At 66.3% G+C, this 26,723-nt stretch overlaps 11 protein-coding genes across 11 annotated transcripts; 4 read left to right on the top strand and 7 right to left on the bottom strand.

The window, feature by feature from the left end:
- Positions 1–105: 105 nt before the first annotated feature.
- Positions 106–972, bottom strand: PFL1_02989 (uncharacterized protein; the record flags this gene model as incomplete). The annotated part of the gene is made up of 2 exons (XM_007880506.1): positions 106–501; positions 607–972. The coding sequence occupies 2 exons, from the start codon at positions 970–972 to the stop codon at positions 106–108; spliced, it is 762 nt and encodes a 253-aa protein (XP_007878697.1).
- Positions 973–1,481: 509 nt separating this feature from the next.
- Positions 1,482–3,608, bottom strand: PFL1_02988 (uncharacterized protein; the record flags this gene model as incomplete). The annotated part of the gene is made up of 1 exon (XM_007880505.1): positions 1,482–3,608. The coding sequence occupies one exon, from the start codon at positions 3,606–3,608 to the stop codon at positions 1,482–1,484; it is 2,127 nt and encodes a 708-aa protein (XP_007878696.1).
- Positions 3,609–4,315: 707 nt separating this feature from the next.
- Positions 4,316–5,589, top strand: PFL1_02987 (uncharacterized protein; the record flags this gene model as incomplete). Its single annotated transcript, XM_007880504.1, has 2 exons — positions 4,316–5,433; positions 5,574–5,589. 2 exons carry the CDS (start codon positions 4,316–4,318, stop codon positions 5,587–5,589), a joined length of 1,134 nt encoding a protein of 377 aa, XP_007878695.1.
- Positions 5,590–5,914: 325 nt separating this feature from the next.
- PFL1_02986 (uncharacterized protein) lies at positions 5,915–7,693 on the bottom strand (the record flags this gene model as incomplete). Its single annotated transcript, XM_007880503.1, has 1 exon — positions 5,915–7,693. One exon carries the CDS (start codon positions 7,691–7,693, stop codon positions 5,915–5,917), a length of 1,779 nt encoding a protein of 592 aa, XP_007878694.1.
- Positions 7,694–8,701: 1,008 nt separating this feature from the next.
- Positions 8,702–12,408, top strand: PFL1_02985 (uncharacterized protein; the record flags this gene model as incomplete). Its single annotated transcript, XM_007880502.1, has 2 exons — positions 8,702–11,512; positions 11,659–12,408. The coding sequence occupies 2 exons, from the start codon at positions 8,702–8,704 to the stop codon at positions 12,406–12,408; spliced, it is 3,561 nt and encodes a 1,186-aa protein (XP_007878693.1).
- A 236-nt stretch (positions 12,409–12,644) lies between these two features.
- Positions 12,645–14,755, bottom strand: PFL1_02984 (uncharacterized protein; the record flags this gene model as incomplete). Its single annotated transcript, XM_007880501.1, has 3 exons — positions 12,645–14,430; positions 14,512–14,599; positions 14,713–14,755. The coding sequence occupies 3 exons, from the start codon at positions 14,753–14,755 to the stop codon at positions 12,645–12,647; spliced, it is 1,917 nt and encodes a 638-aa protein (XP_007878692.1).
- Positions 14,756–15,348: 593 nt separating this feature from the next.
- PFL1_02983 (uncharacterized protein) lies at positions 15,349–16,371 on the top strand (the record flags this gene model as incomplete). Its single annotated transcript, XM_007880500.1, has 1 exon — positions 15,349–16,371. The coding sequence occupies one exon, from the start codon at positions 15,349–15,351 to the stop codon at positions 16,369–16,371; it is 1,023 nt and encodes a 340-aa protein (XP_007878691.1).
- A 237-nt stretch (positions 16,372–16,608) lies between these two features.
- PFL1_02982 (uncharacterized protein) lies at positions 16,609–17,973 on the bottom strand (the record flags this gene model as incomplete). Its single annotated transcript, XM_007880499.1, has 1 exon — positions 16,609–17,973. One exon carries the CDS (start codon positions 17,971–17,973, stop codon positions 16,609–16,611), a length of 1,365 nt encoding a protein of 454 aa, XP_007878690.1.
- Positions 17,974–18,780: 807 nt separating this feature from the next.
- PFL1_02981 (uncharacterized protein) lies at positions 18,781–20,048 on the bottom strand (the record flags this gene model as incomplete). Its single annotated transcript, XM_007880498.1, has 7 exons — positions 18,781–18,825; positions 18,947–19,103; positions 19,220–19,274; positions 19,374–19,426; positions 19,534–19,635; positions 19,750–19,774; positions 20,033–20,048. 7 exons carry the CDS (start codon positions 20,046–20,048, stop codon positions 18,781–18,783), a joined length of 453 nt encoding a protein of 150 aa, XP_007878689.1.
- A 994-nt stretch (positions 20,049–21,042) lies between these two features.
- Positions 21,043–22,548, top strand: PFL1_02980 (uncharacterized protein; the record flags this gene model as incomplete). The annotated part of the gene is made up of 1 exon (XM_007880497.1): positions 21,043–22,548. The coding sequence occupies one exon, from the start codon at positions 21,043–21,045 to the stop codon at positions 22,546–22,548; it is 1,506 nt and encodes a 501-aa protein (XP_007878688.1).
- A 652-nt stretch (positions 22,549–23,200) lies between these two features.
- On the bottom strand, positions 23,201–24,685 carry PFL1_02979 (uncharacterized protein; the record flags this gene model as incomplete). The annotated part of the gene is made up of 4 exons (XM_007880496.1): positions 23,201–23,227; positions 23,525–23,946; positions 24,066–24,391; positions 24,522–24,685. The coding sequence occupies 4 exons, from the start codon at positions 24,683–24,685 to the stop codon at positions 23,201–23,203; spliced, it is 939 nt and encodes a 312-aa protein (XP_007878687.1).
- Positions 24,686–26,723: the final 2,038 nt, after the last annotated feature.

The following is a 26,723-nucleotide window of genomic DNA, read 5'->3' as shown; positions in this document are numbered from 1 at the left end:
GGGCCACTTTGGAAGCATCCATCCACGACATGACGGGAAACCGTGCTACTCTGGTCCCTTGTCCCTTGTCCCTCCCTCCCTCTCTGTCTGTCAACATAGCAGCCTCTACAGACCCCAACTCCTCAGCGTGCCCACCCATCCCCTGCCGCCCCATCGGATCCACTCGTTGGCGTCGCCCCTGAGCCGCAGCACGTCGCTGAGCACGCTCGTATCGCGCGCGTGGGCGACGCGGCGCAGCAGGTCTTGCGACGCCTCGCACTCGGCGCGCTGGCTCGCCACGTGGAGCTCGGCGACGACAAAGGCAAACGCCAGGCGCGCCCGCGTCGCGTACCACTGCGTCGTGTCCGACTCGGCGTACCGCAGCGACGGGTGGGTCAGGATGCGCGCCGTGATGGCCTGGCTGCGTTGCAGCAGCGGCAGTGGCGTCGGGATCGTATCGAACGACCAGCGGCCCAGTGGGAGCAGGTGCGTTATCGGGTGGCGCGCCTCGTTGGCCAGGCCCTGAAAGGTGGGGGTCGAGGAGAAGAGCAATCGATGCCGTCAGCTTCCGGCTCATCTCGTCCGCATGCGGTCATCCTGTCCGCAGAAAGGACAGGCAAGACTCACGTCGACCAGTGCACCCCTGACGTCCCAGCTGCGGCGTAACCGCTCGACGAGCTTTTCGACGACATCGTCGTACCTCTTTCGTTCCTCTTGCTCGCTGGGCGGGGACATCCTCACCTCCCTCCCCGCTCCCTCGTCCAGGGACGGCAGGACGGAGTGGAGCGCATGCTCGTCGTAGGCGTGGAAGAGGCGACGCGGCGCCGACGTCGACGCCGTATCCGGGCCCGGAAAGAGCGACGAGATCGTGTGCGCCGCCACGTCCGGGTTGGACGCGGCCACGCACCGCTGCGTGAAGCCGTACGAGGGGATGTGGGGCAGCGAGCGCTGCAGCAGCTGGGCCGTCAGCGTCGTCGCTGCCGTCGTCGTCATGGTGGCCGAGGTCGGCGAGACGGCGGCCAGAGAGAGGGTGTGTGTGTGTGTCGCGTCGGGCCGCGTCGTGATGGTCCGGTAGTGGACAGCAGTCGTTGGTCGTGGTTCGAGGGGTTGGGAAGTGGGAAAGTGGCCCACGCAAAGTCACGACTCGGCGCGATAGGGAGAAAATTAGGTGGAGGCTGAGAAGGTTGGCCGAGGTTGCGCGGTTCTTCGGGAGACGGCGGCTTCTGACCTCAGCTCTCGGCTCAGCCCCTCGCTCCCATCGGCTCGCCTCACACACAGCCCGTCGTGGCACCCTTTGATCTTCAACGCATCTCGTGCCGTCGCAGGCCTCGCCTCGCCTCGCCTTCGCCACGCATCACGACCGACATCGGTGCGGCATTGTCCCCATGAGATTTTGTGTGATCCAAACTGGACCAGCCCGAATTAATCAAGACAAAACAGGACGAGAAGAGACAGGCATTGATGCCGACGCGGGAGCGAGGCAGAGGCGTGCGCACGGCCTGCTAGGCGGGGGGACCGCCACGGCGCGGGCGCGCTCCTCCTCGTCCTCCCCTCGCCCCACCACCGCCGCCACCACCACCACGACGGGGCGCACCACGCGACGAACCGTCGTCTCCGCTCGCGCCGCCGCCGCCAGGCACGCCCCTGGCGCGCTTCTGCCCCTGCCCCTGCTGCCCACCACCACCACCTCCACCGCCGGTCTCCTTGTCCGGCAGGCTCTGCACGACGTTGAGGAGCGATCGGTACGTCTTGAGACCCATCATGCCCACCGTCTTGGCCAGCAGCGGCGGCGGCACAAAGCCGGCGGGCAGCGGCGCGGCGTCGTTGGCCCTCTCGGCCTCCGACGCCGGCGACGGCACCTGCGACTGGTTCCACAGCAGCGTCGCGTAGGCATAGTGGTTGGTGTGCTGGATCAGGTCCTCGGGCTTCCAGCGGCACGCCTTGAGGAACGACTTGTAGTAGCCCATGTGTGCCTGGTACGCCTGCGAGCGCGCCGAGGCGTCGGTGGCCACCATGGCGGCGTCGACGGCGTCGTTGCACGTCTCGACGGGCGTGCCCGCCGCCGCGCCCTCGGCCCGCAGCGCCGCCGTGTCCATGGGCTTGATGGGCAGCCGGTCCACCTCGGGGCTGCGCAGGAACCACTCCTCGTGCGGCGAGAGGATCAGCACGCCCCGGCCGTCCTTGCCGGCGCGCGCGGTGCGGCCGAGGCGGTGGATGTACTGCTCCGACGACATGGGCAGGCCCACCTGGGCGACAAGCGAGACGCCGGGGATGTCGACGCCGCGCGCCGTCACGTCCGACGAAAACAGCAGCCCAGACGCCGACGTGCGGAACGAGGCCATGGTGCTGGTGCGCGCCGACTGCGACTTGCGCGAGTGGATCTCGAAAACGGGGCCGAGCGCCTTGAAGGCCGGGTGGCGCGCCAGGTCGGCAAAGATGGACGCGTAGAGCGACGTGGCGCGCGCCGTCGGCAGGAAGATGAGCACCTTGTGCGTGTCCGGGTAGCGGCGCGCCTCGGCGAGGAGGCAGAGGAGCAGGAAGGGCATGGCGCGGTGGAGGGGCACGATGGCCACCTCCTGGGGCACGTGCTGGTGGACGTTGACCTCCTCCTCCTTGAGCGTCGAGATAAAGGCGTGGTCGGGCTTGAGCAGCTTGACCTCGTGCACAAACGAGGGGATGGTGGCCGAGAAAAAGAGGGCCTGGCGGTGCTGTCCGGGCCGCTGGGCGGGCATGGCGCGTAGGATCTTTTCGAGGTCCTGTCGGAAGCCCATGTCGAGCATGCGGTCGGCCTCGTCGAGGACGAGGAGCTGGAGGTTCTGGAAGGCGTCGCGGAGGTTGAGGTCCGGGGTGGCGTTGTCGAGGTGGTCGAGGAGGCGTCCGGGGGTGGCGATGAGGAGGTCCTTGCGCTTGGCCTTGAGGCGGGTGCGCTCCGTCTGGATGTTTGTGCCGCCGACGACGTGCTGGACCTCGATGCTGCCGCGGAGGTTGGCGAGGAGCATGTGGGCCTCGCGCTCAATCTGGAGGGCCAGCTCGCGGGTGGGCGAGAGGACGAGGACCGAGACGGCCGAGGCGGGCGGCGGGGTGTCGAGGCTGAGGAGGCGCTGGATCGAAGGGATGAGGAAGGCGAGCGTCTTGCCCGTCCCGGTCTTGGCCTGGGCGAGGACGTCGCGGCCCGAGAGGGCGGTGGGCAGGGTGGCGGCCTGGACCTGGGACATGTGGGTAAAGGGGATGGCGTTGAGGAGGCGGTCGTCGATCTTGCCGCGGAGCGAGCTGAACTGGGTGGCGGTCAGGTGTCCGCCCTCGGACGAAGCGTCGAGCTCTTCCATCTTGACGGGGGTGGCGGTGCCGGATGCGACGGGCGTGTTGGCCGTCGTCGAGACGACCGAGTCGTTGTGACGGTGACGTTGCTGCTGCTGCTGCTGCTGCTGCGGGCGGCCGCCGCGGCCCCTGTTCCTTCCGCCGCCACGGGCTGGGCCGCGGTGCTGTCCGTTGTTAGACGAGTTCATGGTAAAGATGGTGCGCAAGAGGTGCGAGCGGGGCGGTGCTGCGAACGAGGGACGGGCAGGGGTCAGGAGGGATTGCAAGAGCCACGGTCTGAGAGCGACGACGGCGGAGAATGCCCTGTGCATAGACGAGGGCGGGGGGGGGACGAGGTTAGGGTCCCGGGGAGAGGGGAACACGGGGAGAAGAGAGAGAGAGGGTGACCGTGTCGGTGGTGGTGGGGGTGGTGGTCAAGAGGCCAGATGAGATGCGGAGGCAGACTGGGCCCAACCCGTTGAGGGCTGGGCTGGCCAGTCCGTCTGGTGCCGGTATGGCGCGCCGCCGTGGTGGCCCCTCCGCCGCCACCCTGCTGTACACAAGTCGACCTGACCGCTCAGCTGGCCCCGAGGCGGGTCAGGGTACGGTACGGGTACGGGTGCGGTACGGTGTTGGCTCTCTGTGCGTGTGTGTCTGTGTGGCTGCAGCGCGCTGCGAGAAGTTTTCTTGCTCGCCCGCCTTTGCCTCTGCCTGCCTCGCTTGGCCTCGGCCTCTTTTTTTCTTCTGGCGGCAGGGCAGGCGGCCAGGTGGAGCGCAGCGGTGCAGCTGGGCCCGCGACCTAGCCTAGCCTGTTTTTCTTTTCGGAGCCGGGACCGCGCTCTCGGGCAGCCCAGGATCCGATCTGGCAAAGGCGGCCTCCTGCAGAGAGCCTCAGCCAGCCGCAAGCCTCCGTCAGAAGATGAGGGCCACGCTCGCCCCACTCTTCGCCATCAGCAGCCATCACCGCTACCACGCCCCGCTACCCCCCTTGCGCGTCTGTTCACCAGGCGATTTGTCCACCATCGCCGTACCTATCACCATGGCGGCACCAGCACGCCGCACAACGCAGGCGCTCGCCCGCCTCGTCGCCACCCGCGCCCCTGCGTCTGCCCCAGCCGCTGCACCCGCCGCACGACGATACGCTTCCACCGAGTCGGCGTCGTCGTCGTCGTCATCTGCCTCGTCGTCCTCGTCCTCCTCTTCGTCGGGATACTCGTCGCGCGCACCCATTCCACAGCTGCCACCCGTCGCCCCGCTCCCCTCGCGGCTCAAGCCCGCCTCGCCGAGCTACTACACCGGCCGCCCCCTCTACATCGACACCATCCTCCAACTCGACTCGCTCTACCTCTCCGTAAGGCGCACCCTCACCCTCGCCCACGTCCTCCCCAACAACTCGGGACCGCCGCCCGCACCCAAGACGGGCCGCAGGAACCTCTGGCTCTCGCGCGACAAGCTCGCCACCGTCGTCGGCACCCAGCTCAAGGCATCCCAGTACCGCCAGATTGTCACCCGCCTCGCCCTCCTCGCCCGCTTCCGCCACCTCGTCGCCGAGCACCTCGCCCCCGCCGCCGATGACAGGCACAAGCGCGACGTGGCCGCCAAGTTTGTCGAGACCCTCGCCAGGTACATGAACGAGGCGGCCAAGGAGGAGCTCGAGTCGACGGGCGAAAAGGCTTTCAAAAACGGAAAGGGCGTCATTGACCAGCACGGACGCGCCTATGCCCGCGGACGCAGAAAGGAGAGCAGCGCCCGCGTCTGGCTCGTCCCCGCCTCGTCGTCGTCCGCGCCCGCCTCGACCCCCGCCAACATCGGCGGCCAGGTGCTCGTCAACAACACGCCCCTGCCCGACTTTTTCACGCGCAACACCGACCGCGAGACCGTCACCTGGCCCTTTAAGCTGACGGGCACGCTCGGAGGCTACAACGTCTTTGCCATCGTCCGCGGCGGCGGCACCTCGGGACAGGCCGCCGCCATCGCCCACGGCATCTCCAACGCCCTCGTCACCCTCGTCGGCCAAGACATCCACGACGAAAAGACCAGGCTCGACGTAAAGGCCGTCGCCCGCCGCGTCCTCGCAAAGGACGGCGTCCTCAAGCGCGACCCCAGGGTCGTCGAGAGGAAAAAGACGGGCCTCGCAAAGGCCAGAAAGGCTTACACGTGCGTATCCGCGGCGGCGTTGTCGTCTTTGTCGTCGCTGCTCTTTGCCTCATCTGCAGCGCACGTCGTGATCCGTACCAGGCTGACTTTTCGCCCATCCCTTCTTGATCTTTCTTGGCCCCCTACTCTGTCCCTCACAGCTGGGTCAAGCGTTGATCGAGCGAAAGAGTCTCGAATCCCTCGTCCTGTCGTCGTTGTTGTGGATGCCATGCACTTCGTTTTCTCACCCTCTCGCGCTCGCGCCGCCCCCGTCTTACGCCTGTGCCGATCGATCGAGCGGCTGGGCAGGCTCAGGCTGTGGATGTCGTTGCTTTCGACATGGCGTGTGCGCCTGGGTGCGCGGAAGCGTGCGTGCGTGCATGCGTAAAAGTACAGGTTGGATTTGGTAGATGCGCCGGCGGCGGCGTACGGGCGCCGAAGCGCGGCGACGACGGGCACCATTCACGGGCCCGCCTAGTCTCTCGTTCCACGCGGCCTTCTGTCACCTCGCGCCGCCCTCGTCGTCCACGTCCCCTCCCTCGCCTTCCCCATCCTCGCCCTCGCCCTCGTCACCCTCCTCCTCTTCCTCGTCCTCCTCGGCGACGGCAGCGTCGACCCAGCCGTCGGCCACCTTCCTGCCCAGCTCGTCCTCGAGCCCGCCATAGTACTGGCACGACTCGGCATTGACGGGCCCGGACTCGTCGCAAAAGTCAAACACGGGGCAGTGGCCGCACGGCACCTCGGTCCAGCCCACGCGGACCGACAGCGGCCGCACGGCGCGGTAGACGAACGGCACCCGCGTCGAGCCGTCCATGGCGTCGATGTCGGGCCCGTCCGACTCGCCCTGCGACGACGCTGCGGGGCTGGCGGCGCGCGACTTGGAACGCGATCGCGAGCGGGAGCGCGAGCGGGATCGCGATTTGCTCCGGTCTCGGTCGCGGTCGCGTGCCGACGACTTCGACTTGCCCTTGGACGAAGAGCGCTTCTTCGACGACGACGAAGACCGCTTGCTGCCACTGCTGCTGTTGCTCTTGGACTTGGACTTGGAGCGCGTCTTTGCCTTGGACTTGGACGATTCGCTCTTGCTCTTTCGCCCGCTCTTGCTGCTCCTGCTCTTGCTCTTTGATGACGACGACGACGACTCCTTCTTGCCCCGCTTGCGTGACTTGCTCGACGACTTCGACGACCGCTTCCGCTTCTTCGAGCCACGTCCGCCCTCGTCGTCGCTGGCCGAGGACGACGCGTCGTCGTCGTCGTCACTGCCGCTGTCGCTGCCACTCTCGCTGCCGCTGCGAGTGCGCGAGGCGCTCGAGGCGGAGCCAGACTCGCTGCCCGAGTCGCTGTCGTCGTCTGAGCCGCTGTCCGAGCCGCTGTCGCTGTCGCTATCGCTGCCGCTGCCGCTGTCTCCGGACTCAGAGCCACTCCGGCTGCCCGCGTCGCTGTCCGAGTCGCTGTCGTGGTCGGCGCCGCGGCCGTTGGACAGGCTCAGCCCGCCCATGGCAAAGGGCAGGACGGGGATCTTTTCGACCTGTTCGTCGTAGACGAGGATGTCGAGGAGCGAAACGACGTGCTCGAGCTCGAGCTGGGTCTCTGTGAGGCCCGAATTGCGGAGGTAAGCGTGGACCGTGTCGGCCGAGGGCAGCTTGGACGTCTGCGACGAGGGAAAGAGGGCGCGCGACATGCCGTTCTTGGGAAAGGAGCGGGATCGGATAAAGTTGAGGCAGGCCATGGATAGCTCGTTGATGAAGCCCGTGTCGAGCTCGTTGTCGGTGTACCACGGCCCGCCGGAGAGCTCGGTGGAGGGGGTGAGGCCGTAGAGCATGTAGATTTTGCGGGTGGGGTACTTGACCGACTTGACGGCCTTGACGAGCTGCTTTTGCTCGAGCGACTTGAGGCAGCGGTTGATGATGGTCTGGTGGAGCCCCGTGCGGATCTTGAGCTGCTTTGTCCAGATGCCCTCGTTGCGCGAGTCCTTGATGTGCGAGTAGACGATGTTTTCATTTTCGTCGAGCTTGCCCATCATGCTGGCCTCGTTCTTTGCGGTGGCGAGGTACTGGATGGTGTCTGCGCTCTTCTGCACGGTGAAGAGGTTCTTCTTGAGGAGACCATTGATGGCGCCGAGCTGCTCCTCGATGGGAACGGTGCGGAAGCGTTCGGAGAGGTCATCCTGGGTGATGGTCTTGTTGGGCGCCGAGAGGGCGGCCTGGTAGAACTGGTTCTCGATGTCGCTCAGCTTGCCGCTGCGGCCGCCGCCGGACGACGAAGAGGCGCGGGGCGGCATGGCGGGCAGCGGAGCGGCAAGCAAAGGGAGGGTAGAGAGGAGGCAGGCGGTCCCGGGCTGGCAGACCGAGGACGATGCCGGATCGGGAGCTCGACACCAGCGTGCAGCTGCGTTGGCAGACTACCGAGAGAGCCGACAGGGAGAGGGGCTGGTGCAGAGCACGGCGGCGAGAGAGGGAGCGACGCCGGTGGGCGATGTGGTGGTAGGCGGTGATGGGAGTGCGAAGCCAGAGAGACGGGCGAGGCAAGGTGGAGGAGCCAGCAGGCACGCAGCGAGAAGGAAACCAGCACCCAACCTGAAACCAAGCCGCCGCCGCCGCCGGTCCTGGCCCAGCCAGCCCACGTCCAACTTTTTTTCTGAGCCTGCCAGCACCGGGCTGGCTAGCAGCGGAACCGACAGCAGAGAGCAAGCCACGACGGACGGGCGGGCACGCCCGATGCCTCGGTGCCTTCTCCTCACATTTGGCCCTCGGACGCCGTAGGTGCCGCAACGGCTGGCATGATGGCGTGCCGTCCAACGGGCCGGGCACCCATGCGGCTGCAATCACACCATCCTCGTCGGCCGCGCTCGCAGCCTGGTGTGCGCCACCAGCACAGGCCAGGTGAGGCCGTGCGCCTTGCCAATGTCGCAGGCTGCCTGCCTTGCCATCGGTCTGGGCCCGATTGAGGGTGCTGTGCAGGTCCGGCCTGGCCCAGCCTTGCCCCGCCCGGCAGGCCTGGCTCTGACTCCACATCCTGACGCCTTGGCCGAGGTCGAGCCAGCCTGGCCCTCGACGACTTTGGTTCGGCCGCCCTCGCTTCCTCCCCTCCGCTCCTCACCCTCCTCGCTCCTCGCTCCTCGCTCCTCGGACCACTCTACATCCTCCTGGTCCTCATATCAACCCCTGTGAGGCCTCCTCTTGACGCTGTTCGGGTCGCTCCCGCACGTCCGACTGCCTGATCTCTCCCCGACCGACGAGCGCAGTCTCGGAGCGGCCTGAGCCGAAACCGGCCGAGGCTCCGCTTGACGATGTGCTCGCCCAACGTGCACTACGACCACCGCCCGCGCGGCTTCTCCGACAACCCCTTTGAGGCGACGGCTAGCATTGCAACAGATGCCTATCCCCCACGGAGCGGCGGCGCAGGCCCATCGGCCTTGGACCGAGGAGACGCACCCTACCAGCGCACCCATCCCACGGCTTCCGACGACGCGGCATCGGGACATCCGTACAACAGCAGCAGCAACAGCAGCGGCGGCGGCAGCAGCTACGCTTTCGCGGATCACAGGCACCGCAGCTCGGCTCCAGGCTCCCATCACAACCACCACCGCCACCAGGGCCACCCTGACTTTCCAGGTCGCCATTTGACAGCCTCGGCCGTGTCATCGTCATCGTCAACGGCCGCATCCGCCTCCCTTCATCACACCATCACCCATTCTTCGTCCGTCCTCTCGCTCGCCGTCGACGAGCAGCGTGGCCTCGTGTTCAGCGGATCGCAGTCCGAGTGCATCTACGTCTGGGACCTCGCCACCTACCAGCGCACGACCCGCCTCGAGGGCCACACCGGCAGCGTTCTCGCCCTCGAGCTCGCACCCGAAAGAAACTGGCTCTTCAGCTCCTCGGGCGACAACACCGTCCGCATCTGGGACACACACTCGCTCCGCCCGCTCTACGTCGTCTACCCGGCAGAGGACAACGTGGGAGACATCTTTGCGCTCAAGTGGTGCAGCGAGCTCCAGACCCTCTACCTCGGGTGCCAGAACACGTCAATCCAGTGGATCTGCCTCGAAGGCATCGCTTCATCGGCCTCGAATGGCAGCCAGGCCGCGACGCAGCCGGGCGCTGCGACAGCGACGCCAGCTGGGGGCTTGGCGGTACGAGGATCGGCACACGGCGGGCAGCTGCGCGGCTCCGACAGCCCAAAAGTTGCCACGCCCGGAGCCTTTCCCGTATCGAGACCCCACCGCTTCTTTGACTCGGTGTCGCTCTCGCGCAGCCGGTCCACCAACACCACGGCAGCGTCGGCTGCAGCTGCCAGCGGCAAGACCGCGAGAGGCGCTGGTACAGGGGGCAGCGCCACCCCACAGCCTCCGCCGCCGCCGCTACTGAGATCGCGGATCTCAGAGGGCCATCTTGGCAACGCCGATGGCGATGGCGGCGGCATCAGAGCCGCAGGACCGGAAGCGACGGGCCCGGCCACTCGGCCTCATGCACAGCATCCCGGCGCGGCAACGGACGAAGTCATCTCGGCAGCTTCTGCGAGGCTAAGCGACATGTCGCTGACAGTGCCAGATGCTCTGCGGCACCCTGAAGCAGCCGTCCTTGATCCTGACTCGTCGTTTAAGAGGGCCGTCGATGCTTCTGCAGAGAACGGCGCCGTGGTGGAGACGCTCGTAGTGCCGCCGGCCTGTTCGGTCCCCAGCGCCCACTTTGGCTACATCTACACGTTTGCCATCCTCACGCTCGAGGGCGATCACCCGCACCGCAAGGTGCTCGCGTCCGGATCGGGAGACGAGGCCGTCAAGCTGTGGCATGCCACGCCCGAGGGACTCGTCCATCTGGCAACGCTCGAAAGCCCCAACACCGACGGCAATGCAGTGATGGCGCTGGCGTCGTGGAAGAGCACCCTCTTCGCTGGGCTGCAGGGCGGCGATGTCGAAGTCTGGGACCTCGAGACGTGCACGCTGGTGCGCACGCTGCGGGCCCACGACGACGACGTGCTGGCGCTCGAGGCCTGCTCGTACGACGGCTGCCTCTTCACCGCCTCTGCCGACGGGAGGATCCGGCGGTGGGATCGCTCGTTCCGATGCACCGATCAGTGGAAGGCGCACGACGGCATCATCCTCTCGCTCGCGTCGATCCGGCAGCCCGTGCCGCCCGGGCAGCCGAACCGACCTCGGCCCGTGCTCCAGCTCGTGACGGGGTCCAGCGACGATCTCATCAAGATCTGGAACCTGCCGCAGAGGGACGGCGGGGCGGGCCGGTCGTCTGAGTACGCAGTCGACGGCGGCGGCAGCCGAGATCAGACGCCATCTGCCGCAGCTGTGCCGAGTGCGCCCGGGTCGTCGACGCTGCTTTCGAGCCTGGCGCAGTTTGTGCGATACCGCAGCGTGTCGTCGGTCGAGGAAAACCGCGAGGACTGCCGCCAGGCGGCCCACTTTCTCAAGGCCTGCCTGAGTGGCCTGGGTGCCGAGGCCAAGATCCTGGCCAACCTGCCGGGACGCAACCCGCTCGTCCTCGCCACGTTCAAGGCCAACGGGTCGCAAAGCCGCAGCCGCAGCCTCAGTCGGAGCCGGAGACCGAGCGAGCAGGACAGAGGAGATGCCACTGCCGCCACAGGCGTAGACGCAGATGCCGCGGACGGTAGAAGCGGGCCTTTGTCTTCGTCCCCACCGCCGACGAAGCGGTGCCTCTTCTACGGCCACTACGACTGCATCGACGCCGAAGGACAGTGGGACAGCGACCCGTTCCAGATGGACGGCCGAGACGGCTACCTGTACGGGCGGGGCGTGTCGGACAACAAGGGCCCTATCCTCGCCGCCGCCTGCGCGGCCAGCCAGCTGCTCTCGCAGCGGCAGCTCGACGCCGACGTCGTCTTCCTGATCGAGGGCGAGGAGGAAACCGGCAGCATCGGCTTCACCGAGGCGGTCCGCGCCCACAAAGACGACATCGGCCATATCGACGTCATCCTGCTGTCCAACTCGTACTGGCTCGGCGAGGACACGCCGTGCCTCACCGTCGGGCTGAGGGGCGTGGTGCGGGCCACGATCGAAGTGAGCGGCGACGAGCCCGATGTCCACTCGGGCGTCGAGGGCGGCGCGGTGAGGGAGCCCATGATCGATGTTAGTGTGCGGTGCGGTGCAGCATGGCAGAGATGGCGAAAACCCGATGTCTTTGGCCTGTCAACGGTGAGATGCTTCCTTGCTGACCTTAAGTTCTCTTCCGCGGCCCGCTCCTCGCTCCTCGCTCCTCGCTCCTCGTCGATTAGATGGTCAAGCTGCTTTCGAGCCTCTCGTCTGGTGCGCAGGTGACAATTCCGGGCTTCTACGACGCCGTGCGGCCAGTGACGCCGGCCGAGGTGGCGCAGTACGAGTCGATCGCGCGGATCAAGCTGCAGGCGGCGCAGCCCTCGTCGGCCTCGACGGCCGAGGCCGTGGCGGCGTGCGCGCAGTCGCTCATGGCCAAGTGGCGGCACCCGTCGCTGTCGGTGCACCACCTGCGGGTGAGCGGGCCGGGCAACAGCACCGTGATCCCGTCCAAGGTGAGCGCGACGGTGAGTCTGCGCATCGTGCCGGACCAGTCGCTTTCGGCCATCGAGTCGGCGCTGCAGCGCCACATCGACAACGTCTTTGCCGGCCTGCGCGCTGGCGGGTCGGCCAACGCGGTGCACGTCGTCGTCGAGCACCGCGCCGACTGGTGGTCGGGCTCCTCGTCGCCCTATTTCACCCACCTCGAGCGCGCCGTGCGCGACGTGTGGGGTCTCTCGTCGTCGTCGTCGCCCGATCACGATGGCGGTGGCGGGCCGATCAGCATCCGCGAGGGCGGCAGCATCCCCGCCATTGCGATCCTCGAAAAGGAGCTGCGCGCCGAGGCCGTGCACCTCCCCATGGGCCAGAGCAGCGACTCGGCGCACCTGCCCAACGAGCGTATCCGCCTCGTCAACCTCAGAAGGGGCAGGGACGTCGTGGCGCGCTTCCTCTGCGCTCTTGGGCAGGAGCACCCGCAGCAGCCGTCGTAGCAGCCGCAGCCGCAGCGGTAGAGGCAGCGGCAGAGGCGGCTGCTGCGATAGGGTCAGGTCAGGGCCGGACAAGTGAGCAGCAGGCAGTAGCTCACGGAAGACGGGGCGCGTGGAGCGCGCCGGAGCCAGGGAAATGTAGACGGGGCTCGCATGACGAGGGTTGCTCGGTCGATGATTGACAATGACAGCCGCCACCATCCCCACCAACGACGATGACGGCCGTGGGGGCTGGGGCATCAGCCAAACCTCGCCAGCCTCCTCCTCCTCATCTCTTCCGGACTGACCTCTTCCGCCTCCTCCTCATCATCCTCGTCATCATCATCGTCATCGTCGCCATCCTCCTTGTCCTTGCCCGACGCCCCCGCCGGGCCGGTGGATGGCGGCGGAGGCGAGGGCGAAAGCACACCGCGGGCCCGACGCTCCTCCCTCTCCCTCTTCTCCTGTTCCTTCCGACGGCTCTCCTCCCTCATCCTCCAAATACGATCCACGTCCTCGGGCGTCTTTTCGACCGTCCCCGCCATCGCCTCTCCCATCCCACCGCCGCCGCCGCCGCCACCCGACGTGGCAATGCTGGGCACGGATCCGGTAGCGGCGTACCTTGCTGCCGCCTCTTCGTCTCCCAGGCTGGCGGCCAGCGCGGCTTGAAGCTGCTGGTCCTCGTCGTCATAGTACCTCTCGCCCCTGCCAAGCAACGCCGACGCCTCGGGCGCGCCCGGCACGCTGAACGGGTCGATGTCGTCGTCGTCCGAGGGCAGGTCCTCGACGTCGTCGTCGTCGCGGTTGGCCGCCGCCATGGCGGGAGAGAGAAAGGGAGAGCGACGCAGCATCGCCGCCGACGCCGTGTCGCCTGCAGCTTGGCCGTCGTTGTCGTCGTCGTCGTCATTGTCGCGGTCCGAGATGGACGCATCGAGGTCGATGGCGTTGTCGGCCGAGTTGCCCCCGAGCGGGTTGCGCTGCTGGATCCGTCGTCGGCGTCGGTTCGGCTGGCGTGGAGGCGGCGTGTCGAGCGCCATGGCCGACGAGCTGGCCGCTGCCACGGGCGTCGAGGTCGAGGAGGACCGCGACGAGGCCAGGCCGGCTTCCAAGACCCGGCTGGCTTCCAAGGCCCGGCGCAGGTCCTCGTCTTCGTCCTGCGCACCCGTGGTGGTGGTGGTGGCGGCGAGGCCGGAGCGCAGCCGCTGTCGGTTGGGCGCAATGGCGTCAATGTCGGCATCCGTCTCGGGCCCCTCGATGCCGTCGACCGAGTTGGAGCCGCTGCCGCTGCGACCCCGGCGTAGGCGCGCGGCAGTCGCCGGAGACACGGCGCCACTCGCCGCTGCCGTGTCGGCCAGGCTGGCGCGCAGGGCCGCCTGCAGATCGGCGTCCTCGTCGGCCGCACCTGCACCAGAACTTGCGCCTGCCCCCAGAGCACCCGCGAACAGGGGTGGCGCTTGTGTGGAAGTCGATGCGGCTGGCTGTGGCTGCGGCTTGAGGCCGAGCTCGGTGGCGCTCGAGGCAGCACCGCCCGCCGAGCCTGGCTGCTGCTGCTGCTGCTGCTGCTGCTGCTGGGCGGACGAGGCGGGGAGGAGGTCGGCGATTTGGTCGGCGTCGGACTGGCTGAGCGAGTCGTTGAGGGTGCCCTCGCTGGCAAAGATGACAAAGACCGAGTAACCCTCGGCCTCTGCGGTGTTGAGGAGGGTGGCGAGGTAGTTTGTGCCGATCCACGAGGGCTGATCGAGGAACGAGTTGAGGTTGTACCAGAAGAAGCCGGAGCGACCAAACGAGCGGATGGTGAACCAGTGGGTGTCGAGGTTGAGGACAAAGGCGCGCTGGCGCTCTGGGTGGGACTGGCTGGAGCGCATGGCCTCGGAGCGCCAGCTGGCGAGGGAGAGGCCCCATACCTGGAGGGCGCGCTCGAGGACCGAGACGGAAAAGAAGCCGGTGTCGTCCATGTTGAGGCTGCTGCGGTCGCGCGCGGCGACGTCGGCCGAGGATAGGCCGAGCTGGTCAGACTCGAGGCGGTCGAGGTCGCGTGCAATGTCACTGCGAAGAGAGAAGCAAGGGGCAAGTCAGCCGCGGTGGTCCCAAGAGAGACCGAGGATGGGCGACGGCGGCTCAACTCACGCTAGCTGTGTGGCGTCGTAGTAGTGTCCCTGGAGGAGGGCGTTGAGTGCATGCTGCGCGCAGAGCATGCTGCCCGACTCCTGACGCTCTGCGAGGCGCGAAAACAAGGGAGACGAGGAGCATTGAGTGGGTCAGCGTCAAGACGGCGGCGGGGGAAAGACGGAGCCGGTACAGGCAACTTGCGGCTGGGTCTGTACTGACCATGGTGGATGTGCGGCAGCAGCTGCTGCTGTGGCGTCGTCATATGCCACACTTGCCGGGAGGGCGGTGGTGGCGGCACGGAGAGGTTGCTGCGGCGTGGCGAGCGAGGTGCAGCCAGGGGAGAATGGGTTGGGGTCGACAGAGGATGAGAGAGAGAGACGCAAGGACCGATGCTGCGGCGATGGCGGCGACGAGGGATGACGCTGGAGAGGGAGATGGCAGTATTGGTAGTGGTGGGCGGTGGTGGTGGCAAGGCGAGGCGAGGCCAGCTCGAGAAGGCGAGCCCTGGCCAGGCCTGGCCAACCAACCAAAGGCGACGCGTTCGTCTGGCTGGCTGCGTCTGGCTTGGCTGCGCAGCCTTGCGTGTGGGGCCCTCTGTCCGCTGCCCTTTTTCCAAGTCGTTGTGGAGGTTCGGGTCTGCGTCTGGCTGATCGCCCCTCGCCCCTCGCCCTCGCCCTGGTTCGACTCGACTCCCGACTTCCGCTCCTCGTGCCAGGCTGGCCGCACAGCACAGCCCCGACCACGGCCTTCTCACCCCTCGCCCCCTCGCCTCCTACCACCACCACCACCACGGCGCAACAACACTCAAGCCCGCCCTCTGTCTCCTTGCGCACCCATCTTCTGCGCGCGCCCAGCATGGTCAATCACACGACAGCACCACGGCCAACGCCACGCCTCACCGCCACCGCCACCACCCTCGCCCTCGCCCTCGTCGCAGCTCTGGTTGCAGCCGCCGCCCAGCTCCCCACCGCCCATGCCGCCAAGCACATCCTCTCTCCCTTCGCCTGCGACTCGGTCACCCTCCCCGCATCGAAGCGCACGTTTGACCTCTCATCCATACACTACCCGCTCACCTGGTCCAACCTCGAACGCACCCCTCCCACAGAGACGCGCACCACCCTCCTCATCGACCTCTGCAACCCGCTGCCCATCGACCCAGCCACGCCGCAGCGCGACCAGTGTCCACCGGGAACGCGCATCTGCATCCTCATCGAGAGCATAAAGGACGACAAAACCACCCTCACACAGGCCATCCCCGTAGCCTGGTCCGACGTCGACGGCGGCAAGCGCATCGACGTCGAGGTCGACCACGACGACGGCGAGAGGGGCTTCACCCTCGAGCTGCCCGGCGCAACCTACGCCGACCGCGCGCAAAAGGCAGAGGTCGAACTCATCTGCGACCCGAGGGCCGACCAGAACGCCCACCCCACCTCGCAGACCTACGACCGCGCAAAGGGAAAGCTCCACCTAAAGTGGCCCACCAAGTTTGCCTGCTCCTCGTCCTCGTCCACGCCCCCCAAATCGCCCTCATCCGGCGACGGCGGCGGCGGCGGCAAGGGCGACGACAGCAACCCAGCCGAACCAGCCGCATCTGCGGGCTGGGGCTTCTTCAGCTGGCTCTTCTTCCTCGTCTCGTTCGGCTTCCTCGCCTACATGGCCCTCGGCGCCTACAACAACTACAACCAGTACGGCGCGTCCGGATGGGACCTCGTGCCCCACCGCGACTTTTGGAGAGAGTCGCCCTACATTGCCCGCGACGCCGCCAGCCACATGTGGCGGTCCATCGCCGGCGGCTCCGGCTCCGGCTCCGCGGGCGGCCTGGGCTTTGGCGGCGGTGGCGGTGGTGGCGGTGGGCGAGGTGCCTATGAGCCCTTGTGATGACGCTCCGGCTGGGCTCAGGCTAGGGGGGACAGACGGGCGACCAGCACCGTCAAGCACGGCCCGAGCATCCCGCGTTCTCGTTTCTTATTCCTGCAATGACACGCCCCGACGATCAGCGATGCCGACTCTACGACATCATGACTAGTTACGGTCGCGACGGACGGCCGCCTACGGGGCTCCTCTCCGAGCCGACGCCCGCCCTCTGGACCGACAAAGCAGCCCCGCACATACTGACTACAACTGGAGCGACTCGACGAGCCTCTGCACGGCCTCGTGCGCCTGCTTGGCCTTGTCGTCGTCGAAGCTCTGCCCCTGGAACGAGAGGAACGTGTTGGGCTTGGGCGTCCCCTGTCCGACGCCAAACTTGGCCTCGACGCGCTCGGCCGTGTGGCGGAGCAGCGTGGCCAGCTGCCTGGCGCGGTCCTGGCTGTTGAGGGTGGCGGGGAACTCGGACTGCAGCACCGACGGCTCGGCGGCGAACTGGGCGACGACGTCGGGCGTCTTTGCGTCGGCGAGCGCGTCTGCGTCCTTGGCCGTCGTCTGGGCGAGGTCGGAGGCGACCTTCTGCCAGAACTGGCTGCAGTGGGCCGGGTAGGTGTGCTTGGGCGCAAAGGGGGCGTTGAAGCCGCGCTGGAGCTGCGCCACGACGTCGTCCCACGTCCACTGGGCATCGGGCTGCTTGCACTCGTCGTCGTACCACACGTACTGCTTCCCCCTCCCCTTGGTCCGGAGGAGGAGGTAGGATCGGATCGACGCGGCCGACGAGGCGACGAGGGCGGGCAGCAGGGCGACGTTGGCGGGCGCCGACGAGGCGGCCTGCTCGTCGACAAACAGGCCGCGGATCAGGGCCGGTTCGACGAGCGAGTCCCAGATGCGCTGCGACATCTCGGAGGTGTCGTGGGGTGCGGGCGTCGAGGCGAAGAGGCGGCCGAGGAGAAGCCCCGTCGCCATGGCGGCGGCGTAGAACGACTCGGGCAGCCGGTTCTCGTCTTCGGCATCGGGCGTCGTGAGCGGCTGGATGTAGGAGCGGACCTCGTCGACGAGGAAATCGACAAGGCCACTCTTGAACGACCCGATGACGGGGAGGGGCTGCTGCGAGGCCGACTCGGAGTCGAGGACGTGGAGGAACGAGATGCCCTCGTCGACGGATCCGTCCGAGGGGCGCGAGATGGCGAGGAGGTAGAGGCGCGCAAAGACCGTCTTGGCGTAGCGCACCCGCGTCCTCGCATCCGGCAGGCCCGTGTAGGTCTCGAGGGTGGCCCGGGCGCTCGCTGCGCTCAGACTGTCAAAGCTGGCCGTTGCGCCCAGCGACAGGGTAGCGGCGGTGCCGACGGCGGCAGCGGAACGAGGTGCCATGTTGTTGCTCGAGCGTGCGGACGGTGGGAGTGCGAGTGGCGGTGGTGGCAACGACGACGAGGACAGCAAGGAGCGTGTGTCGAGTCGCGGTACGACGGTGGTGGTGGCGGTTGCAGTCCTGGTGCTGCTTGGTCGATGAGCCACCTTGGAGCGAATCGACGACGAGGAAGGCGAAGATGAGGATGGGGATGGTAGTGGAAGAGGGGGGCGGGACACGGCTCGCCTCGACCAAGGAGAAGCCATGGCTTTGAAGCTTTTGTACCTCGTCGTCCTAGGCCGGGGGGCTGAGTCGGGGCTGGGCTGCCTTTAGCGGTTGGGGGTTGGCACTCCTTTCACGCCGCCCGCCCCACTTACCACGGCGCTGCTCGACTCGTTTGCCTCGTTGCACGTACCTCTTCAACCCACCCTTCACGATGCACCCGGGAGGTGACCCGTGCTGTACCGCAACACAGCCACCTTGCTTGCTTGCTTGCTTGCTTGCTATTTCCCTGCTCGCCTCGGGAGGCAGCCGCATCGCAACGCAGTCTTCCGAAGGTGGCACGTACGCCCCTCGAGAGAGAGTTAGGCTAGGGCGCTTGCTGCGCTCTGGCTTGGCCTCGCTTCGAAGGCTAAGGCCCTTTGCTGCTGCCCACCCACCGGCGCACGATGAGGTGGAGGCTACCGCTGCCTGCAGGCCCGCAGCGAACGTGCGCACCGCCCGCGCCTGGCCAGGCCTGTGGCATCCCCGAGTCCCGGACCCTTGTCTGCCTTCGGACTGAGCTCAGGCCTCCGTGTCCACGCAGGCGGGCCAGCTCGCCTCGCATTCTCTGATTTCTTCGACTTCACTACGGCTTCTCCTTGCTTCAGTTCCTCATTCTCATCCAACCCCGGGCCAGTTGGCCGACTACGTAGCTACATCTTCGTCCGCCTGTCAGCGGGGTGCCAAGAAGGAACACGGCGGTTCGTGGCATCAGCATCGGGCTCGACGCCACCCACGCCCGACTGGTGCAGACCTGGCCGAGGTGGCAAGGAAGCTCACTGCACCGACGCACTGTTCGCTTGCCGTCGAGCTCACTGGGGTCGCGTCGTCTGGATGACCTCGATCCAGTAGTTGTCCTGTCATGGACGACGGCCGAGCAGAGAGGGCCCAAGAAATTGACCGACAAAGGAAAACGTCAGCCTGCGGCTCTCGGACACACCCCTGATCCTGATCCTGCTCCGGGCTACTCCCACTCACGGGGTCGAGGATAAAGGCGATCGACTTCATCTTGCCGTCCGTGAGGCGCTTCTGGAACTTGACGCCCAGCTTCTCAAAGCGCTCGCACGCAGCCTGGATGTCGTCGACGGCAATGGCCAGGTGGCCGAATCCCTGCGGCTCCTTGTTGCCGTTGTGGCTGCGGGTGGGGGAGCGACAAGGGGGCGAGCAGCAGTGCCGTCAATCGGTCAGCTGGCGTAGGCGAGCAGCGGGAGGAATGGGGCGATCCATCGAGGCTTGGACAGCTCTACGCACTAGGCAAAGTTGGGGTCGTTTTCAGTGCCGTGGTTGTGCGTCAGCTCGAGGATGGCTAAGGTGGGTGGCAAGGGCGGTCGAGCGTGCAGGAATCGGGGTCAGCAGCACGTTCCTCTTGCAGTCGACAGGCACATCTGTTCGGGTGGCGGCTCACCTTCACGCTCTCCGCGCTGCTCCTTAGGGTTGTGCTGGTAGGCGAGGAAGTAGCTGCGGGTTGGCCAGGCGCATGACGGTGACGATAGGGTTGCAAGTGGTCAGCCTCGTCTCGAGCCTCTTGCCGATCAAGGCGGAGGAGCTGGCTGGGAGCTACGCACAGGGTAAAGTCGTCGGCCTTGTGTTGGTCGATGAGGTCCATTCCTAGGACATTTTCGTAAAAGTCGAGCGACTTCTTGGGGTCCTTGACACGGATCATGGTGCTGCCGGGCGAGCGGGCGGGCGAGCAAGGGAGGGAGGCGGGGTGTCGAAGCGGTCAGCGCGGGCGGTTCCGGCTCTGCGATAGCAATGCCGTCTGCTGCCGGCTTGGTACGCACTGGTTGAGGCGGTAGCTGGCGGTCTCTGCGGTTGCAGGCAGCCGGGCAGTTGGAGAGGTGGAAAAGGCACGCAGGGACGGCGAGGGGTGCACGGCAAGGGGAACGACGGCGATGGAACGGGGTGTAAGAGGACGGTTTGGCGGCGGCAGCTTCGTACCACGGGCGTGGGCAGGACCGCCGACCAGGGGCTGCAGCGTGCGCAACGGCGCGGCAATGGTCAAGTGCCGTCGCGAGGTCGGCGTGGCAGGGGAGCGGAGGGGAGCGACGAGGGAGCGGTACGAACCTGCGGTGCGAGGCATGATGGGCGAGTAGCGGGTGTTGTTGGTGGTGGTGGTTGGTGGTGTTGGTGGTGGACGACGATGAGATGGGGGTCGGTGGATGTGCTGCGGAGGCGAAAGGCGAGGCCGGGTAGCGAGCGGCTCCACGCTGCGGCTTTATAGCTCGACGACGACGAGCAGCAGCAGCCGCAAGCCTGGCCTGCCTTGCCTCCACCTGGTCGACCCGCAGCGCAGCGCAGCCCCTCGTTCCGACCGGCCGCCGGCGTTAGGGTACGGTAGGGGGGCCTCTGCGGCCGTCTGATTCAGCCGCCCACTGTCGTGTGCCGCCGCTGCGGTCGAGGAGCCGGCTGCGCGCTCGGGCCACTTGGGCGGTCGACGTCACCTTGGCCTCGTCGATTTTCCTGGCCGAGGCTTCTTTCCTTTTTCTCGCGCGAAAGACCCGACAGACAGAGGTCCGGCGGGCCGTCGTCAGGGTCCAGCGTCTGCCGCGCCGCTCACTCGACCAAGCCTCGATCTGGCCCTGGCCCTGGCTCTGGCTCTGGCTCTGGCTCTGGCCCGAACGCACAGTTAGTACGTCTGCCCCTGGCTCGGACCTCGGCCAAAGGTGCAGCCAGCCAAGCCTGGCCTCGCTGCAACTCCACACGCGCGTCGCTGGTGGCAGGCTGTCCTGGCAGGCCCCGGCCGTGCACAGCCTTTGCTTGCTTGCTTGCTTTGCTTGGTCGGGTCGGGTCCCACACGACGACTCCGCCACGTACCCGCCCTCGACTCGCACAACACCAACACCACCCCTCCCGCCACGACGCCTTCCTCCTCTCTCGTTTCGACCACCACCGCCACCACCACCGCTACCACCCCCTTTCGCCACTCCCATCACCGCAGGCGCAGCCGTAGACATCCGCTTGCACACCTCGTCGCCCTTTGGCTCCACCAGCCCGGGCACAGGCCCCCCGACACTCCCCCACCACTCTCCCTCTCCTTCTCCCTCGCCCTCGCCCTCGCCCGCACCGCCACCACCATGATCATCGCATTCATCGCCTTCCTCCTCGCCATCACCTTCTCCGTCGGCATATCCGTCCTCATCTCGCAGCCCTTCAGCGGCGCAATTACCCGCCTCCGCGCAAACTACCTCCCAAAAGCCGTCTCTCTCGACAATGTCCTCGAGGACGGCGCATCGGCCGCAAACCCGCGCGCCCTCTCGGCCTTCCTCCTCTCCGAACGCAGGTCAACCGCAAAGATCGGGCCCGTCGTCCCCGGCGTCCTCTCGATGCTCATGCGCACAAAGCGCCTCGAGGGCTGGGCAGGCGTATACAAGGGTTCGGCCCCCATAGCCCTCCAGCTCATCCTCCTCTCCACCCTCACCTTTGTCTTCTTCAGCGGCACCCAGACCTCGGCCGCTGGCGGACAGTACAAGGCCGCCCCCAGCGCTCCCGGCCAGTTTGGCTTCTTCACCAACCTCTTCTACATGCTCTTTGCCTCGCTCGTCGCCCTACCCCTCAACGTCGTCTCCTACCGCACCATCGTGCACCCGCGCATCCTGCCCTGGAACCGCCCGCGCGACAACCTCCGCGAGCTCCTCTCCTACCAGGAGTACTCGCAGCCCTGGCGCCTCTACCTCCTCCCCGGCCTCCTCGCCGCCAACATCGCCCACGTCGCCTGGATCGGCCTCGCCACCCGCATCGTCCGCCAGCTCACCGTCCCCTCGCTCGGCGGTCTCGACCCCGCCGTGCCCGCCGCTCCGGGACAGGAAGAGTACTCGGGCCCCAACTCGAGCATGCTCGAGGTCAGCTCGTTTGGTCTCGCCGTCTTTGTCCTCTGGAACGTGCTCAGCGTCGTCGTCCTCGCTCCCCTCGAGGTCGTCATGGTCCGCCTCTCGACCCAGCAGCCCGAGAGGCAGAACCCGCTCCACCGCGCATACGCCCGCGCACCCACGTCGGCGGCGGCCGCCGGACCGGCACCCTACAACAACCAGGCTACCGTTGCCGCTCAGACGCAGCCGGGCGGCGGCTACTCGGACGACGCGCCCGCCAAGGCTTCGACCGAGGCGGACCGCAAGTCGCTCGACCGGGACGCCGCCGCTGGAGCCAGCGACCTGCCTTCGCGGCCCAGCTTTGCCATCGAAGACGATGAAGACGACGAAGAGTCGCCGCGCCGCAACGCCGACTCGCAGACCGCGAGCGCGGACGGCCCTGCCAGCAGCAACAACAAATCCAGCCGCGTCCAGCTCGGCGGGCTTGCAGGAGGCGCGCAGTCGTTTGGCGGCGGCGGCAGCAACAACAGCGGCGGTGCTTTCGGCAGCAGCAACGTCAGCGGCAGCGAGCCACCGGAGCCCGTGATTGCGCTGCGACCGATCGAGGAGCAGTCGGTCGAGGAGGCGGCGGCCGAGTTTGGCGCGCCCGTCGTGCAGCGGTACGAGGGCCTGCTCGACTGCGTCAACAAGATGGTCGACGAGGAGGGCCTCGAGAGCCTCAGCAGGGGCGCCTGGGTCACGATGCTCGGCGTCTTTGCCGGCAGCTTTTCCTAGACGTCGCCAGTGGGCCCAGGCCCCAGGGGCTCGAGGGCGGTACGTCGAGTCGGTGCACGAAGGAAGGAATCGGGTGGATGCCGCCAGGGAAGGCGAGACGGCAGCCTCGAGGTTGCGGCGACGCACTCGGCAGAGGAGATGGTTGTCGTTATCCTCGGACTTGCTCCGTCGCATGGAGCGGAGAGTAATGCAGTATGGCGGATCCTCCCTCCCTTCCAGCCCTCGCGCGATGCGATGCCGGCAGTGCGATGTGGTGCTCAGAAGACACGCGGATTGGCCCCGCCATGCCACCCGCGTCGACGCCGAGATGGCGTTGCGCCAGAGGCAAGGGGCGATCAGACGTCTGGAGGGGATCTGGGCGGGACCGCAGACAAGCCGAGCTGGCGCACGCACGGCCAGGCGAGGGCGACGGCGGGTAGAGTCAGCGGTTGGAGAGGGCGCGGCAAAAGACACGACCGGAGAGGAAACGGGATGGCGGGAGGGGTATGAATGGCGGGACGAGGAGAGAGCCAGACGACGCCTCCGCAGATCCCCCCCAGGATGTCGTGCATGGGCCAGGATACAGTTACAGTTGTTCGTCGAGATGCCGCCTCGCTCCCGATGGCGGGTGCAAGCCTCGACGCTGGATGGCGAGCGCAGCGATCGATGGCGTTTAAAGGAAGTACTCGACCGCCTCGTGCTGTTTCGTTTCGATTCGAAGGGCGATAGAAGGTAGCGGATGGAGCGAAGACGGAAAAGGACATTAGCATGCCGTCAGGTCATCGGGGGCAATGGGTATCGAACGTCGCGCTGCGGCTCGTCGATCAAGACCGCGGGTCGAGCTTATCGTTCCGGCGCCAATGGGTCGCGCTGAGGTTCCTCTCGCCGAGCGGACAACTGGCACCGAGATCGAGACGCCGCGTTGTCGCCGGCTTCGCAACGGCCACATCCGACCCCGGCTCGCTCGCTTCCTCGCTCGCCGCACGATGCCACGCACCTTTTGTTGGTTCTGCACCTGGTTGGGCCCGTCTCGGTCGTTTTCCGGAGCAGCCTCGAACGTGTTAAAGTGCTTGGTGCCGCCCGGCCCGACCTCGAGGATGCTGGCCATGTTGCCGCAGCGGTAGCAGTAGTTGGGCGCCGACCACACGGTGCTGAGGCGGTCGTCGTAGAGGACCGAGAAGCCCTCCATGCAGAGCTGGTGGGCGCGCAGGATGTGCGACATGTTGTTGCGCTCCAGAAAGTGCTTGACGACGCTCGCCCCAAACGTGTAGCCCGCGCCGCGCGGCGAAATGGCAAACTCCTCCTTGTCCGGGTCCGGATCGGACCACACCAGGTCCGCCATTGGCCCTTCGTGCGGGATCTCGCGGAACCGGTCGATGATCTTGATCTGGTCGATGTAGTGGATCGACGGCGAGAGGCCTGGATCGAGGAGCGGGTTCGAAGAGCGGGAGGCGTAAGGTCAGAGAAGGTAGGGGCTGTCAGCACCAACACCTCTCTCGAGCAGGGTGGCAGCGCCCTTCGCACCGACCGGGACTCACCTCCGTGCACGCAAAAGATCTGATCGTCGATGACGACGCTGAGGGTGAGGAAGTCGAACATGTCGGTAAAGTAGGTCCACACATTGGCCGACCCGTACTTGCGCAGGCACTCTGTGTAGAAGCCGTAGGTCTGCGTGACGGCGCGGCTCTCGTGGTTGCCGCGGATCAGCTGGACGCGGTCCGGATACCGCAGCTTGAGGCACGTCAGCAGCGAGATGGTCTCGACCGAAAACAGGCCGCGGTCGACGTAGTCGCCCAGGAAGAGATAGTTGGTGTGCGGCGCGTACCCGCCTATCCGGAAGATCTCAATCAGGTCGTAGAATTGCCTGCGTCGGCGAGGCGGGAAGCGGTGTGGCGCAGAGGGGGAGGCGACCAGTCAGCATGCCGCTCCGCTCGTCGCTCGCTCTCCTCTTTGATGGCACGCCGAGACCCATCGACGGCCGCGCAAGCACTCACCCGTGGATGTCGCCCACGACTGTGACGGGCGCCGAGATGTGGACGACGTTGCTCTCCCGCATCAGCACCTCCTTGGTCTTTTCGCAGATCTCCTTGAGCAACGCCTCGCCGAGCAGCTGCTTCTTGAGCAGCGTGGCTATGCAAGCATCGAGATCGAACGCCATGCTGTGCGGGCGGTCCGCGCGGCGTGGTCACCCTAGAGCCGGGTCGAGAGGTAGAGGGTGGGAACCGCGAGGCGGCGTCGAAAGGCACTCGGTGTTTCGCAGTCGACGAGGCGGACCGAGGACGAGGTGTGGCGGGCTACGCAGTCGTCCAGCGAATGTCTCGAGCGTGAGCGTGCGAAGTCAATGCCGGAGGGCGTGAAGAGAGCGTGAAGGTCGTGTCGTCCTAGGGCAGTGTTCGCGAGTGGTCGGATTCGACGGACGTAAGCCAGAGAAGACGCGGGGCGAGCAGCTTCGTCTCCCGAGCTCGTCGGATCGTGCGATGCGAATGTGCGATAGTGCAAGCGCGGCGTTGAGCGAGGTGGCTGCGCCCTGCCGATGGCTGCCCAAGGTGATGCGTTGGACTAGGCAGAGTGTCGGAGGAAGCGACGACGATAACGATGGCGGAGGCGGTGGTGATGGTAGTCCTGGAGGCGAGAGGCAGGGGGCGAGGGGTGTCGAGGCTCGAGGGTCGTCAGCAAGGCCAGGTCGGAGAAGCCAGAGGTCGCGCCCCCGCAGCTCGTGTGGCCGCTGCGCATAATCCCCGTTTCCCGAGTCCCGGCACGTCAGCCCGCCGCCGCCTCGCGAGGCCAACCAACCCTGCTTCGCCCAGCCAAACCCTGGCCTCTGACACCAGGCCTGGCAGGAGACCATTTCCTGGCTGCCTGGCACCCTGCCAGCACTTCACAGGCCCTTCACAAGCAACAAAGCAGCATCATCATGGCCTCAGTATAACCTTTCCTCCACAGGCATTCACCGACGCTGCAGCAAGCCTTTGAGCTAACCTAGCCCAGGTCTGGCTCCAGCCCTCACCCTAAGGCTGACCTCATCCCCACACCAGCTGCAACCCCAGTCCTGATCACCAAACCGAGGTGTTTTGGGTCAAAAGAAAAAGGTCCTGTGACCCCAAGGCAGAAGGAAAAAAGAGGTCCTACCCGGATTCGAACCGGGGGCAAGCGGATTCCAAACAAGCCCTTCAAGCAAGGGGATCCTGCACTTCAGTCAGAACCGCTAGAGTTGACCACTACTCCATAGAACCTGATGATGTCATCTTGGCCTGTATCTTAGGATATGAATCACAGGTGGGGTGCACAGCAGGACTTTGGGATCCCGCCTCTTTGTGTGTGTTTCCTCAGACATCCTTCACTCACTTTTACCCTACTATGCCTGCTACTCTGGCAGGAAGAGCTGAGCCTAGAACATGACAAGGGGTGAGATAAGCAAGATTCAGGGTTAGAGCTTCCACTTGCTGTACACCTGGGCCACCCTGAGTTGGGCCAGAACTGCTCCCAGCTGGCTGAGCTAGCGCAGCATGCAGGCGTGGCCTGTTCTAACCAAAATTTGCACCTGGACAGGCTGCAGCCAGGGCCCATCCTGCTGGCCTAGGCAGAGCCCAGAGAGGGCCAGGCAGTGCTACTAGGCCTGCTGGACATGTCAGAGTGTCTTATGGGCCATCTGCCAGGGTCAGGGGCCAGCCATGATATTTGTGAGAATATTGACACCCTTTTTTGCACCTGGCCCAGCAGTTTCCGGCTCAGAAAGGTGTCAGGCTGTGCCTCAACTGACATCTGCTGGGCAGCCTGAGTTGTGAGGGTAGGGCAGCTTGTCTGAGGACCAGGCAGCAATTGCGACAGTTGCCTGCAGCAGGAGGGAGAATCTGAGGCTGCCAGTATGAAGGCTGTGGAGCAACAAGGAGGCCCTTGAAAGGCTTGTGAGAAATGTTCTATATCATATCATCACTAGAGACTGGTACAGCATTGATGTCCATACACCTCCTCATCCCTGACCTCTCTGTGCAAGCCCCATACTGTCCTTGGCTGCAGCAGTATCAATGACATAAGAGCATCACAAAGCCATTAGGATTCAAGCTGGAAAATAAGGGGTTCAGGGCTGAAACATGCAGGAGTCAGGGGTTTGGGGATGCAGGGGTCAGGGGTTTTGGGATGCAGGGATAGGGGTTTTGGGATGCAGGGATGCAGGGATGCAGGGGTGAGTGGCTTGG

This window comes from Pseudozyma flocculosa, assembly GCF_000417875.1.
Source record: "Pseudozyma flocculosa PF-1 unplaced genomic scaffold scaffold00009, whole genome shotgun sequence".
Lineage (NCBI taxonomy): Eukaryota > Fungi > Basidiomycota > Ustilaginomycetes > Ustilaginales > Ustilaginaceae > Pseudozyma > Pseudozyma flocculosa.
The sequence above is the reverse complement of the archived record's forward strand: the minus strand, read 5'-3'. Positions and strand labels throughout refer to the sequence as shown.